General features: G+C 35.8%; 1 protein-coding gene across 1 annotated transcript; it reads left to right on the forward strand.

Moving 5' to 3' along the window:
• The first annotated feature begins 6,545 nt into the window (after nucleotides 1-6,545).
• On the forward strand, nucleotides 6,546-14,550 carry LOC107692293 (SWI/SNF-related matrix-associated actin-dependent regulator of chromatin subfamily B member 1-A-like). The gene is made up of 10 exons (XM_016491272.1): nucleotides 6,546-6,684; nucleotides 8,044-8,155; nucleotides 8,300-8,408; nucleotides 8,740-8,877; nucleotides 10,866-10,993; nucleotides 11,155-11,321; nucleotides 11,516-11,706; nucleotides 13,320-13,331; nucleotides 13,797-13,928; nucleotides 14,110-14,550. Exons 1-10 carry the CDS (start codon nucleotides 6,601-6,603, stop codon nucleotides 14,147-14,149), a joined length of 1,113 nt encoding a protein of 370 aa, XP_016346758.1. The 5' UTR covers nucleotides 6,546-6,600; the 3' UTR covers nucleotides 14,150-14,550.
• The last annotated feature ends 211 nt before the right edge of the window (nucleotides 14,551-14,761 follow it).

Below are 14,761 nucleotides of genomic sequence, written 5' to 3' on the forward strand. Positions count from 1 at the left end.
ACAAACAACAAGCGCTACTCTACACTGCTCAAAACTCGCGTTTGAATCGTCAGTGGCAAATTCTTTAAATATGAAAACGTACTTACAGTCTGTGAGTCAGAAGCGCCAGACTGTCCTTGCAAAGTTGGAATTGACCCACTTTATAGAAACAGACACCAGCATTGTAGGTTACACTCTCCCAGGAAACAGTCCTCGACCTCCATAAAATGCGCTGCACACATCTGAATATTTGGGTTGAACTGTTCCGGAACAGTGTTGTAAATACAACTTAACCACTGATTTCTAGTTGTGTCCTCTTTTGGAAGGCCAAACAAAGTAGTTTTGCAACTTAACAGATCTTCTTTATGCACCAAGAGCTTGTAACACTCCAAAGAGAAAAAAATTGAAATCGCATCATATGACCCCTTTAAGCTACGTTTACAGCCAAAGATGCTTTTTATGCTGCCAAAAAATACCTTTCTTCATTCATGGAAATTTATGCGTGTATTCTGATAAAATACATTTTTCCATGCAACATAATTTACAGAAATTATAGCAATATACTAAAGTAGATATTTTCTATATTTCTAGTACTACAGAATGACTAGTACATGAAGGTCATGGGTTCGATTCCCAGGAAAAACAAGAATTGTTCAAATGTAAATGTGTACCTTGAATGCAATGTAAGTTTCTTTGGATAAAAGTGTCTGCCAAATGTAAATGTAAGTATTAAAAACCTTCAAGCAGAATCAGGCCTTTGTGGAGCGGTACTGGGCCTATCACAGCTATGCTGATGATACCCAGATTTTCCTAGCCTTATCGCCAAATGACTACAGCCCCATTGACTCCCTCTGCCAATGCGTTGATGAAATTAACAGTTGGATGTGCCAGAACTTTCTTCAGTTAAACAAGGAAAAAACTGAAGTCATTGCATTTGGAAACAAATATGAAATTCTCAAGGTGAATGCATACCTTGACTCTAGGGGTCTAACAACTAAAAATCAAGTCAAGAATCTTGGTGTGATTTTGGAGACAGACCTTAGTTTTTAGTAGTCATGTCAAAGCAGTAACTAAATCAGCATACTATCATCTAAAAAACATTGCAAGAATTAGATGTTTTGTTTCCAGTCAAGACTTGGAGAAACTTGTTCATGCTATTCTTAACTGTTTTAAATTCATTATAAGCCTCTTAAATCAATTTTTAAATCATTTTCAAAGTTTTTAAATTCCTTGTTTTATTGTTGTTATTATTTTCTTTTCTTTTATGTAAAGCACTTTCAATTACCATTGTGTATGAAATGGGCTATATAAATAAACTTGCCTTGCCTTGCCTTGCCTTGGGCAATCTGTGAATTCATTTTTCATTTGTTTCCACCATCCCGAGGTGACATTTCACTAAATGCATGTATTTTAGATGCTTTTGACAAAGCTCTGTGCAACCTTCACTCTTGTTGTTCATCCAAACATCAACCATACACTTAAGAACGAGAGCAAACATGATGGTGCAGCCATTTTCCATGATGACTTCTAACTGCAAAAAGCTCATTGTTTGTTTGATTGCTAGCTTCACTCCTCAGAGAGATCCAATGGTTTAAATCCCCTTTTTTCACTCTCAGGGACATCTATTTGAAACTGAATTGAAGCATTTAAAGTTGTGATTTGAATGTATATAGAAGGATCAGACGTTGAGCACACTCTTGTCTATTCGAGTTAGTCGGAAACATTTGCTGAAAATCCTGTCCTCATCCTGTGGATTGTACTCAGTAAAGCAGTGGAAAGACAGGATTGTCAGAAACATGACAGTAGTGCGAGTGGATTGGCAAGTGAAATATTCACAAAGCCTGTGTGTGTGCTGATAATTAACGTATAGTCAGAAGATTTAGCATACAGTTATGATACATACAGTCTTGTGCATTTGTATCTGCAAGCATATGTGTGCTGATCTGAGGAAAAAAACATGAAAAATGCAAATGCATTCAACTGGATCTAGCAGCATTACACAATATCTGGAGGGCATCAGCTGTGCTTTTTCATGTGAAACCTCAGGGAAACTGTCCAACCTATGAATAAAATCATTATCTTATAGTAATTGCATAAATAAATTAATGATAAAGAAAAACAAGCATGGTTCAACATGATTATTTTGCATGCTACTAAATAAACAATGGAAAAGTTGTTTTGCAACCATGCTTGAAGTAGCATAAACTCTCCATTGCCACGGGCAGTTGTGTTGGTTCATTGCTTCTGTTCTGCTTTCATATTTGTAAACAGTTCTAGACTCAGCATGGAACACATTTGTTTTAATGCACACATGCTTATTATATGTTTTCCCCAAAATTACAATTTGGCTTTGATTTACTCACTGTCATATTGTTCCAAACACATGTAACTTTTTTCCACAGGCCAGTAAGTAAATAAATAAATACCTCAATGTTTACTTTCATTGTATGAAAAAAGAGCAGAGTGAGCATTCTGCAAAGCATCTCCTTGTGCATACCACTAGAGAAAGAAAGTCACACATATTCGGAACAATATGAGAGTGAATAAATAAGAACATTTTCATTTTGAGTGAACTATCCCCTTAATAGTGACATTTGTAAAATGACTTTACAAAAAAAAAAAAAAACTATCCTCTTAAATGTCTAACAGCTCATGCAGTTTTGTCTCATTCTCATCAGTGAGAGGTTCAACACATCTTCAGTGGAATTACATTGGGATTTGAGAGTCCAAAGCGGCATCATCAGGATAAGTCAGGGATTCATTTTTACTACTAAAGAGTCACTTGAATGTGAACCATCCCAAATGACTTATTAAAGTGCCTGCCTCTCTCGCTTCTCTTCGTTTTTGTCACTCTCTCGCTCTCTCTTAAAATTCATGCCTTGTATGCTTAGCTGCACTCACAACAACAATGCATCAATCACTGGCAGTTGAAATTAAAAACATAATCATAATCTTCTGGATGGGTTCCTGACTAGCAGTTCGATGTTCAAATCTAACCCAAACATTCCAATACTGGGATAAAATATATATAGAAAAAACTAAACCTAAATTAAATCTGTTTTATTAATAATTAACCAGTACATTTCATTCTAAATAGAAAATTCTGCTCAACAGTTCTCATGCACTCTGATATCCACTTGCACTCAAGCACACAAACTGTAGCACAGAAAATCGATTACCGGGAATCAGCAGTGAAAAGGATAGCGGCTCACAGCTGTCTAAAATGCTAAAGGGTCGAGCTGAGAAGTGAATTGTGTAGTAGGCCAAAACATTGACAAAAATGGAACTAGAAAAGAAAGAAACAGAGGAGAGAGGAGTGAAGACTTCTGGCAGTTTTCCAGGTCCATTTTCAGAGTGTCAGGAAGATCGGACTTTGGAAATATTCAGAGATGATATCATGGGAAGGGGGCAGAAGCATTATTGATTTTTCTCTTCATGGAAGTTTATGGGATTTGATGTTTGCACCTACACTAAACTACACTAAAGCTGTAATCCCTTTCATAGAAAAGCAACTGACATTTCAGGAAAAGCATGAAAAGCCATGCATGCTTTAATAACTTCCATGCACATGCCAAAAAAGCAAAATGTCACTGTTATGATTGAACTTTGAATATACATAACTCTACCCTGATGTTCAATTAGTGAACGACGTTCATGTTGATGAAGAGAATAGAACTGACCACTAATTAGTCACAAGATTAAAATGCAGGCTATTTCAAACTATGGTACCAAAGGAGTAATTATGGTATTGCACCACAATCAAGCTGTTTTTTTTTTCTTTCCAAGTAGTTCCACAAATACAATTTCACTGATTCAAAGACGACATAACAAGAATGCTATACATATATGTGCTTATTTGATTACCTCAAAATAGAGCAGAATCTGAAATATCTCTTGACATAATGTTTCTTTGTTTTCATTTATTTAATGTACTTTCTGTTTTCCCTCAGGTTTGTTTAATTTTATTTTGAATGCCAGAATTTTAATGTTCTCAGACGTGTAGGTCCCACTATATATGGAGGATTTGTGGTCCTGGATTTTTTTCATTTTATTTCTTCTTCTTCTTCTTCTTCTTCTTTCTTCTTTTCTTTTCTTTTCTTTTATTTTTATTTATTTATTTATTTATTTATTTATTTTATTTTTTGAAAGTGCTTGCCCGCACTCTAATATATCTCTCTAATAAAGAATAAAAGCTTTCTGTAGGGTCAGAAACAATCATTCCAGTGTGCATGGAGCCTGGTCCGAGTATATGTGGAGTATGGAGTATATGTCCATGTGTGCATTAAATTATTATGTCAGGAATCCATCATAATAATTCATTTCAGGAAGACAGGTTTTTATGTCTGCAATATTGAATGAATTGAAAGTCCGGCGTGCATTGTTAAGTTTATGGCCTGTGCAAGTGCTGGATTATGACTAGACATTGGAAAAAAAAATCATTCAGATGATTATGCCCTTAGAAACAGAAAGTATAAATATAACATTTTCAGGCAAAATGCATTTTAAAAATGCCGCAAAACACACAGTATCACAATAGTGACAACAGAAGGTCACCTATAAGAAATATGTAATGTGCCTGCATTTTATTTCATTGCTTATTTTGCAGTTCTCTGTTGGCCTTGGGAGCTTTTGCAGGCTAAAGGCTGATGGTCCAGTGAAAATGATTAACTTATAGACTCCAGCACAGTCTCATTGAAACCATCTCAATGTTATGAAAGCAAGTACATGAGTTTGGGTTGAGGAACATTTATGCAAGATTGCCATCTAGTGTTCATAGAAGGAAATAGACGGCAGCAACCGGACAAGATGTAGGCTACTTAAGAACAGAGATGCTAATGAAGCTTATCAACAAAGTCTCATTTGCATTTTGGTGGTTAGTATTTAACCCCCCTAAATATAGAAAAGCAAAGATGTATCATTCATCAGCTATGACTAAGCCACTGCGGATAAAGGTACCTGCTATTGAAACAGGCAATGAAGTGTAAAAAATGCTTTAGATCTGTGGGATTATCCAATCATTTCATTAGGATTACAGACCAGTATAAGGGCAAATTGCTTGCAATTCCAAAGCCTGAGTAAAGAAACGCATATAATGAGATTGAGGTTTCCTGTTCCTCTGAGGCTTAGTTCTGTCTTTTCTATTATCATCCACTATGTTTGAATCTCTAAAGTGAAACTATCTAAGAGGAGCACTCTTGTAAAATTATGATTTCCTTTATTAATTGGTTTTACAGATTGACTATGAAATGGGGTCACATAACACTTGGGGCTTGTTTTACTTTGCAGCAATTATAGCAGTATTGTGTCCCTCATGTAACAAGATCACTGTCAAGGTCTAACTCAGTGTATGAAACTCAAACTCATCAAGGTAATGTTTTACGTATCATGGTTAGACTGAGACCAGTGTTATTTTATCATTGATATACTAGTATAGGTTTTATTAATATTTTGAATCAGTTTTTATTTTTATATTTTCTGCTTTCAATTTAATTTTAGTTAAAGTTTTAGTAAATTTGTTGTGTGTTTTTGTCATTTATAGTAGTTTTGTTTTTTATGTATATATTTTATTTATTTTTATTTCAGTTTTAGTTTTAGTCATTTTAGTACATCAAGTTAAATAAAGTTAAAATGAGAAATGTAGCTGAAATAAAAAGTTTTTTTAATTTTATTTCTGTTAATGTTTCTTTTTCTCAAGTAATCAAAATGTTTTTTTATGGTTTTAATTTTAGTTTCAGTCTGACTGAGGCTTGACTTCAGTGATATATAATATTCGATAATATAAAATCGCAAATTTTGGTTACCAAAGAATGCGCTTAAACTGCTTCAAGAGGAGTATTTCACTGTGAATCTTATTGGTAATGACCAATTATTAATGTTCCAAGCCAAAGGATAATGTGAAGTTTAATGCAGCATGTTTAATTAAAATATGTGTTTGTGTTAATGAAGTTCAGGCTGTGCCCTGTTAATGGTTTAGATCAGAGAGTATGCCAGCTTCTATCTATCATGGCATGTTTAGGTGCATGTAAAGTGCTGCAGATATAAGAGTTTCACAACCTTTTTAGGAAATAACACCGCAAGAATGAGAAAATTGCTTCTTTCTAAAGTAGATGTCACACCTGATTACCATTTTAAAAGGTCTGTTTTTATGTCTGTTCTCTTTAATCGCAAACTGATTACCATAGTCACATAATTGCAAATAAATTTAAATAATTTGGAGTTAGTTCATATGACTCAGGGATCTCATGCAGATGTTCTTTAGTGAAACCCTGGTGGGATTAATGGCTAATGCGGGTTTAATTGTAGTTAATATTTAATGTGCTTTTATTGCATTTGTTTATATTACTGCTTAGAGCATATGGCGCTAGTAACGGCAAACAAATGATGACTTGGCTAAATGTAAATTGTACATAAAATATAGAGCAAATATACTAGACCAGCTATTCTAAAGTTATTACAGCTGATTTTAATAGGATTCCTGGCGTATATTGTAACATCAGTGAGGCGCCCTCCAACCGAAGGCATTACTGCACGCCTGCAGCGCGGCGCCCCAGTGCAGGAGCCTTTCCCACTTCGCCGCTTCCTTCATGCGCATGCGCCCTGTTGCTCATTGTGTTCGCAAAGATGGCGTTGAGTAAAACATTTGGACTAAAACCAATAAAATTTCAACTCGAGCAAGATGGGGATTTTTACATGATAGGTTCAGAGGTACGTTTTCTGTCTCACGGAGAATTACGATTATGGTTACATATGATATGCGTTAATGTAGCCATTATATTAACAATAAAACATCATCTTCGACTTCTCTTTGTTGGTTGTTGCCTGTTAAAGATGCTGTTATCTCCATATCGACGTGATGAATGAATGATAAAATGATCAATTGAGCTTGCAATCATGCCCGTTCCTTTATAAAGTGAAGCACTTGTCTATCCGAGCTATAAAAGTCAAGATTTTTTTGCGATTTATATTCGGGCCAAACAAGTTGGCAGATAACGTTATAAATATAGCAGTTTGTCATTTAAAAGCACCATAAACATGTTAAATGGATAGTTCACACAGAAAATCACATTTCTGTCATTATTTACCCGTTCTCGTGTTGTCCCAAACCGTTATGATATTCTTTTTTTTTTTTTTTCTTTTTTTTCCATTGGAGCACAAAAGGAGATGTTCAGTACAATGCTGGGGACTGTTTCAGTCTCCATCCACTTTCATTACATCTGGTTTCACAGTGAAAGTAAATGGTGACCGAGAACATTATGCCTAACATCCCCTTTTGTGTTCCACAGAAAAAAGAAAAGTCATACTAGTTTGAAACAACACGAAAAAAATAACTCTTTTAACTGAACCATTATACACTGTCACTTCCTTTTAAGGCACCACAGGTGAACTGGGTAAAAAAATTTTTAACTAGATATCACCATAATTTCCTGGTTGATTAATCATAATCACAGTACATTAAGACATTAAGCCTATTATTATTATTTATTGTTTGTATTACAAGTTTTCTGACATGGTATGTTTAAATCTGATTAAATATGCACTATTTTGCACACATTTCCAAAACAGAAATCTGAACACTTCATATTTCATTTTGTTGTCACATTAGAGTTAACAGTTTTTACAAGGGGGCTTTTGTTGTCTCTTTTTATCATGCCATAAATCAGAAAATACTATCAAAATTCCCCATGTTTTTAGAATAAATTCTCATATAAACCAGTTAAATAATATATGAGCAAACCTCTCTGTAAAAAAACCTTCAGAATATAGACAGGAATAAAGCTGTAAATTTTACTGTATGTAGGTGGTATTGAGGTAAATATGTGTGGCTTAATGCGGGAGAAAAAATTCATATTCCTTTAGATAGGTATTGAAATTGATGCAGATAGATAGATTCAAATACATAAAGTGTAATAAATTGTATGGAAGCAAAAAACAAAGCCCAAAATCTCAAAAGTGTCCAGTGCATGAGAAAGAAGAAGAAGAAAAAAAAAAAAAGAGGTTTTGCCTGTAGTATCTTGCCTTAAGGTTTTTTTTTTGTTTTGTTTTTTGCTTAATCTTGCTGTTTAGGTTGGAAACTATTTGCGTATGTTCAGAGGCTCTCTGTATAAGCGGTACCCATCACTATGGAGACGTCTCGCATCCATGGAGGAGAGGAAGAAAATTGTAGCATCATCACACGGTAAGTGATTCTTTTCCCTCTAAATGGTCTTAAGTCCAGAAAGCACCCGTAAGCAGCACCTACCTCATAGTCTCCTATTTCTGCTTCTGGACAGAAGTTTGTGCAGTGTTCTTTTTGTGTTAGATCATGGTTACACAAATTTAGCCACCAGTGTGACCCTGCTGAAGGCGTCTGAATGTGAGGAGATCTTCGAGGGGAATGATGAGAAGTACAAGGCAGTGTCCATCAGCACAGAGCCTCCGGCATATCTCAGGTATGGAGACCGGTGGTCTCCGTTTATGTGACATACAGGTCTAAATGCAAAGCAAGGAAGAAGGAAAAAATATAGAATAAATGCAGTACTGGGGTTGTTTTTATTACAAATAAGGACACTTCCAGGCAGTTTTGTGAATGGAAAATGGCAATTTTTTTAATATACATTTTTGAGCAATGTATTCTATATAATTATTTAGATAAAGATAATTTATTGTTTTTAAATATTTTTGAGTGAATTTATTTTTTCGTTTAATTCAAGGAATATTTTAGATTTGCCAGTATTTCTTCTTTTGGAGTTTATGTTGTTTTAACTCTATATCTGAATTTAGGGAGCAAAAGGCGAAGAGGAACAGTCAGTGGGTACCCACCCTGCCCAACAGCTCCCACCACCTGGACGCAGTGCCTTGTTCCACCACTATCAACAGAAACAGAATGGGACGTGACAAGAAAAGGACCTTTCCATTATGGTAAGATGAGTAATGAGAGTTTGACAAGTTCTCCCTCTGTTTTATGGATTTTCATCAAGGGCTATTAGCTTTATAAACAAAAACTACCATTCAAAAGTTTGGAGTGAGTAATTTATTTATTTATTTTATTTTATTTTTTTAAAGAAATTAGTACTTTTATTCAGCAAGGCCACATTAAATTTATGAAAATGTGTATTTCTAATTGTTGCTGTATATTAATATTAAGCCACACAACTGTTTTCAACATTAATAATAATAAATGTTTCTTGAGCACCAAATCAGCATATTAGAATGATTTCTGAAGAATCATGTGACTTTGAAGACTGGAATAATGGCTGCTGAAAATTAAGCTCTGGCATGACTGTAATCATTTTATTTAAATTTGAAAATGTATTAAAATCGAAAACTTTTATTTAAAATTGTAATAATATTTTACAACATTACTGTTTTTACTGTAGCGAATAAATGCATCCCTGTGGTGAGCATAAGACACTTTGTTTTTTCTAAAATATTTTTTAAAAGTCTCCCGACCTCAAACTTTTGATTGGTAGTGTATATGCTAGCATACTTCTAAATGCTGACAACATGAAAGAGATGAAAATATGCAAATTACCCCATGATTTACTCACCCTCAAGTCATGCTATGTGTATATGACTTTATTCTTTCAGATGAATACAATATAATAACATATTTAAATGACTAAATGTAAATATTTAAAAATGTGCTGGCTCTTCCAAGCTTTATAATGGCAGTGAATGGGTTGTGATGTTCAATAGACCAATAAAAGTCCAATAAACTGCGTCCAACCATCATAAATAGTGCTCCACACGGCTCTGGGGAGTTAATAAAGGCCTCCTGAAGCGAATTGATGCTTTTTTTGTATGAAAAATTTCCATATTTAAAACTTTCGTTAACTTTAAGTTCTAGCAGTCTTTACAGTTTTTCTCTTTTGGGAAAACAGCATAGTTATTTATGACAGTTTCATCCAATATGACGCTACTAGAATGAAAATGCCCCTCTAATGCTTCTGTATGAAATATTTCAGTAGGAACGAAAATGAGTTTATCAAGCTTATTTGACGGGTCATTTAAACATTTCTTAGATTAGACCTGTCAGAAATCATCAGGATGTTACTCAGTATGTTATCTAAATGTAATTAATAAATGTAAAATTCTGGGTAAATGTTTAAGCCACGGTTGATTACTATGGTTGATTGTTATCAGGGCAATATCAAACCAGAGGATGTTTACTGAGGAACAAAACCACATTTCCGCTACATACGTCCCATGACTGGGTTGTTTGGGGTCAGCAGATGAAGCAATAGTCCAAAACACTGGCTTGTTTTTGCTAAGAGGTTTTTTCAAGTATGTTGTTTATCGCTGACAGAATCTTTTCCGGTTGTGTTATGAAAAGCAAATACTCTTGATAGGCTCATTTTTGTTTGGACATGCTGAAGTTCCTTCTTCCTGACCTTCCACATGAGAAGATAACCTGATGACGGTCCAAATGCTCAGAAAGTCCCCATTTTTGTGACAAACAAAAATTAGTCAGATGTGGTTTTAGGTCCTCAATTGACCCTACATCATCTTATGACAAGTGGACTTCCTCCTTGAATATTTAGCTGTCTGTAATGCCCCCTGCAATACTGTCAACAACACTCCCTTTTGAAGGCTTCGGTAAATCTCAGTGATTGGCTGTAGTGAGACAGTTCAGACTGGAATGCAGCCAACCAGCTGTTGGTTTCAAGTATTGCTCCAGTGTGTTCAAAACAACTTTATTCTGCTGTCATTACTTACCAGACCAGCGTTTTAAATCCCTCACATAATCACATATGTAGGTTGTTAAATATCGGGGCATTTGTTGTGTCAGAAAAGGACAGGACATGAAGGAAAATTGTCGGCTGTTGTTCAGAATGTGGCGTTTAACAGCACATGGTGCTACTTAACGATAGAGTGTTTAAGGGTCTCTGCTTTTCTTCAATGCATAGTTTCGATGACCACGACCCTGCAGTCATCCACGAAAATGCTTCCCAGGCAGAGGTCCTGGTGCCTATCCGCCTGGACATGGAGATTGATGGGCAAAAGCTCAGAGATGCCTTCACCTGGAACATGAATGGTAAGGTGGAAAAAAAATTGAAAATTTGTTGCTTTACTTTACTTTTCTTATGCATTGCTTTTCAACAGTAATGCATATGAAAAGCAAAGACATACAAGATTCATTTGTGCTAAATACATTTAAGCACAGAAGTGTAACTCTGTCTGCTTTTGAACCTCCAGAGAAACTTATGACGCCAGAGATGTTTGCTGAGATCCTGTCTGATGACCTGGACTTGAATCCTCTTACCTTCGTCCCTGCTATCGCCTCAGCCATTCGACAGCAGATCGAGTCCTATCCTACCGACAGCATTCTGGATGAGCAGACAGACCAGAGAGTCATCATTAAGGTGTATTTTAAAATGGTATCCAAATACAAATAGAGGTCAATTTTGATCAGTTGGGCTTAATTAGTTAAACTGACTTAGCTTTTCATGTCAAGGCCTGATTAATGTGTGTCTGGAAAATGGTCTTGTTGCGTTAAACACTGGCCAATCATAATGCATGTGGTTAATTCCGTTGCCAACCTGCATTGTGCTTTCAGCTAAACATTCACGTGGGGAACATCTCTCTAGTGGACCAATTCGAATGGGACATGTCAGAGAAGGAGAACTCGCCAGAAGCATTCGCTTTGAAGCTCTGCTCTGAGCTGGGCCTCGGAGGAGAGTTTGTCACCACCATTGCCTACAGCATCCGCGGACAGCTCAGCTGGCATCAGAGGACGTACGCCTTCAGGTGGGCAACATGCATGCACTTCCAATAATGGCCAGTGGGTTAATGCTCAAACATCAGTTTGAGTTCAAGTTCAGGTTTCTCACTTTTGCTTTCTCGTATACACAAGCACAAAATGTTCATTCTTGTTCCCAGTGTGTGCTGTAGGGCAAAACTATTGCTAGAAAATCCATGTGCCTTTGGCTTTTAGTTTCAGGATGCTGATGGTCCATTTTAATGTGGTAGTCCATAAATGAGGTAGTTGCTTAGTTTTCGATGCACAAGCCCCTCCAAAAAAACTGGATTCCCTGTAGAGTCATTTTAGGACCGTTGCGTGTTTTCAAAATCACTGCTTGCCATGATTTATACGTGCTGAGGGCCTAAAGGAAGACTCGCTGTGGTTTGCCTCTCTGTGGCTTATACTGTTGAGATTTGTTCTTTAGTATTTATAGATACCACTACCTCACTGTCATAAGCCAGAGAATGAATGATTTCCCTAGCTTGTAATGTTGCCTTGGAATTTACACAATAATCAGGAGGTATTTTGTAAACAGAATGAAAAACGATATGAAACTATACATTCCGTTACAGTGATCCAACTTCTTTGAGTGTAGTCTGAATTTTTTCGCTTACCACAAAAACTTGCTGACCAGTGAGAGAGATGCTTATGGGTTAGGTATTGAGGATGGAGTTCTAATCACTGTCAAGCTAGGAACTACTATGATAAAACCCATAATAATAACAGTAATAATAATGATCTATTTCAGTTACATTTTAAATTTAGGTTAATGTATATTTAAGCATGTGAATGACTTTACTGCATTTCTGAAGCCTTGGTGAGCAATGCTTTAAAAGAATTGCTTTGAGATTTCTTTCAAAAAAACTTTTTTTTAACAGTAGTGTATGTCTCGTATGTATATGTTGGTGTTCTTGCATGTGATATTTATGTTGATATCTGTTTGTTTGTCCTGTATCTATATCCCGTCTGTCTGTAGAGATGTCAGCGGCCTGATTCCATTTAAATGAATGATTTACTGTGTTCTAAGGTCGTATCGAGTGGAATTTCCATTAATGTTTATTATGTGGTCATATTCAAACAAACACACACAGCATGTCTTGTTTATGCCACTAAATTGAGACCATCTTTAATGCGGTCTGTCTGGCCTATGCACTGGTTCTTTACAATCTCATTTATTTGTCCAACAGCTAGCAGACAAGCCGTTCAAGCATTGTGACTTCTCTTTATTGTGCCTTGAAGCAGTTTTATGTGTGTCTTTCTTCCTCAGTTGGTTATAAAATAACTTTAACTCTTTACAGCTATTTTTCTCTCTGCAGTACAGACCACATTGATTTTTTTTTCTTCATAATGTTTCGTAATTCAGTTGCTTTTCTCTTGCATGGCTTGCAACCCTACTTTTGCCTTTTAAGGGTCGGGATTTGTGGGGCATAACCAGTTAGCAGTACAATGTCAGTAGATCATAAATGGCACATTATTTGCTTTGTGGCTCAGTTAGAACTGGTAAAATGTTACAAGATCAAGTTTTTGTTTCATTCTTTGTGATTAACTTCATTGCTTCTTGTTTTTGCTTTGCTATAACCTTCTAATTGTTTGCTTCTCCCACTGTCTGTTCCAATAGGTCTGATTTCAGGTCAATATACTTCAAAATTTCTTGATCTTCTCTCCCTCTTACCCCCCACGTTTCATTCCCTGGGAAGCTGAGTACCTTCATCTCTTCTTATTTTTTATATCTTTGCAGCACTTGTCCTTGTATATGGACATGTTGTGAATGTATAATGCAGGGGGTTTTTTCTAGAAATGACAGAAATAGCATAAACCTAGTGATACCAGAACAGACAGTGGTTTGGTGACTGTTCTGTTTGACCCCTGCATGTGCTGCCAAAGCATGGCTTTTATTTTTGTATGATAATTAGAAGTAAATGGTATGAATATAGAAATAGTTTTTCTTAACAAAAGTTTAAAATTATATTATTAAACTTTTAATATTTCTAGAAATCATCACCTCTATTCCTCAGTGGTCATCAGTGAAGCATCATTGGGATTCCATGATGTTTAATTTATGCTGTCCACTTCTGACTCCATATGGCTCTTTTAGTGAGAACTCGTTACCAACTGTGGAGATTGCCATTCGGAACACAGGTGATGCCGATCAGTGGTGCCCTCTGCTGGAGACCCTGACAGATGCAGAGATGGAGAAGAAAATCAGAGATCAGGACAGAAACACAAGGTAAGAAAGATGCTCAAATTAGGCCTCAACTATTAGACACCATTTTATTTTATATATTTTTATTCTATATTTTATTTTAATTTAGTTTTTGCAATTGGTACATGTTATATTTTATTCCCTGTTTTTATAAATAATATGTATTACTATTAGTATTACACATGAATAATTTTTTTTTCCACAGGCGTATGCGACGACTTGCCAACACCGCCCCTGCCTGGTAAAAACAGGATGTTGTTGATGCTGCCTCTCAATAAGCTCACAGTCTCATTAAGGGCCTCAGGGTTGCTGGAAGCCTTTGCACAGATCCACACAGCTCAAGATAACATTCCTCCAGCCTTCTGACCTCCTCAACCCACACAGCATTACACACTTTCTTAATACCAGGCCTTTAAACTCTTATCTGGCATCAGCCAGGCTTTACAATGCTTACAGGGACTGCTCGGACGTCTTATTAGAATGCCTGTTGTTGCCGTTTCTCTGGTCTCCAGTTATAGAGACATCTGTATAATCTTATTGTAAGAACAGGATGTTGAGAAAGTTTGGTTGAGTATTGTGTTTTTCGTTAAAGGTGCTAATGCGAACTATGAACTTGACTTGCTTTTTTTTTTTTTTTAAATAAAGACAATGGTAAATTTTATGCCTGTGGTTCTCAGTTTTTGTATGACTTGTTATTTTTTTCTTCCCAGCACTAAGATATTGCACTTTGAGTCTTGGCAATTCCTTGCTTAAAAGCTGAGAACTATAAATTGATATTGGTTTGTACATGTATGCACAAAAATAACAATAATGTTTTTTTAATATCTGTTTCAGAAGTCATTTATGTCTGAACGCTC

The sequence above is a fragment of the Sinocyclocheilus anshuiensis genome, unplaced genomic scaffold (assembly GCF_001515605.1).
Source record: "Sinocyclocheilus anshuiensis isolate Anshui unplaced genomic scaffold, SAMN03320099.WGS_v1.1 scaffold478, whole genome shotgun sequence".
Lineage (NCBI taxonomy): Eukaryota > Metazoa > Chordata > Actinopteri > Cypriniformes > Cyprinidae > Sinocyclocheilus > Sinocyclocheilus anshuiensis.

Excerpts from the sequence above, each read along its gene's own strand:
- LOC107692293 (XM_016491272.1), top strand. The coding sequence starts at position 6,601 with ATGGCGTTGAGTAAAACATTTGGACTAAAACCAATAAAATTTCAACTC. Across the intron at positions 8,409-8,739 it reads GAGCCTCCGGCATATCTCAG|GGAGCAAAAGGCGAAGAGGA; the intron begins GTATGGAGACCG and ends ATCTGAATTTAG. Across the intron at positions 10,994-11,154 it reads CTTCACCTGGAACATGAATG|AGAAACTTATGACGCCAGAG; the intron begins GTAAGGTGGAAA and ends TTGAACCTCCAG.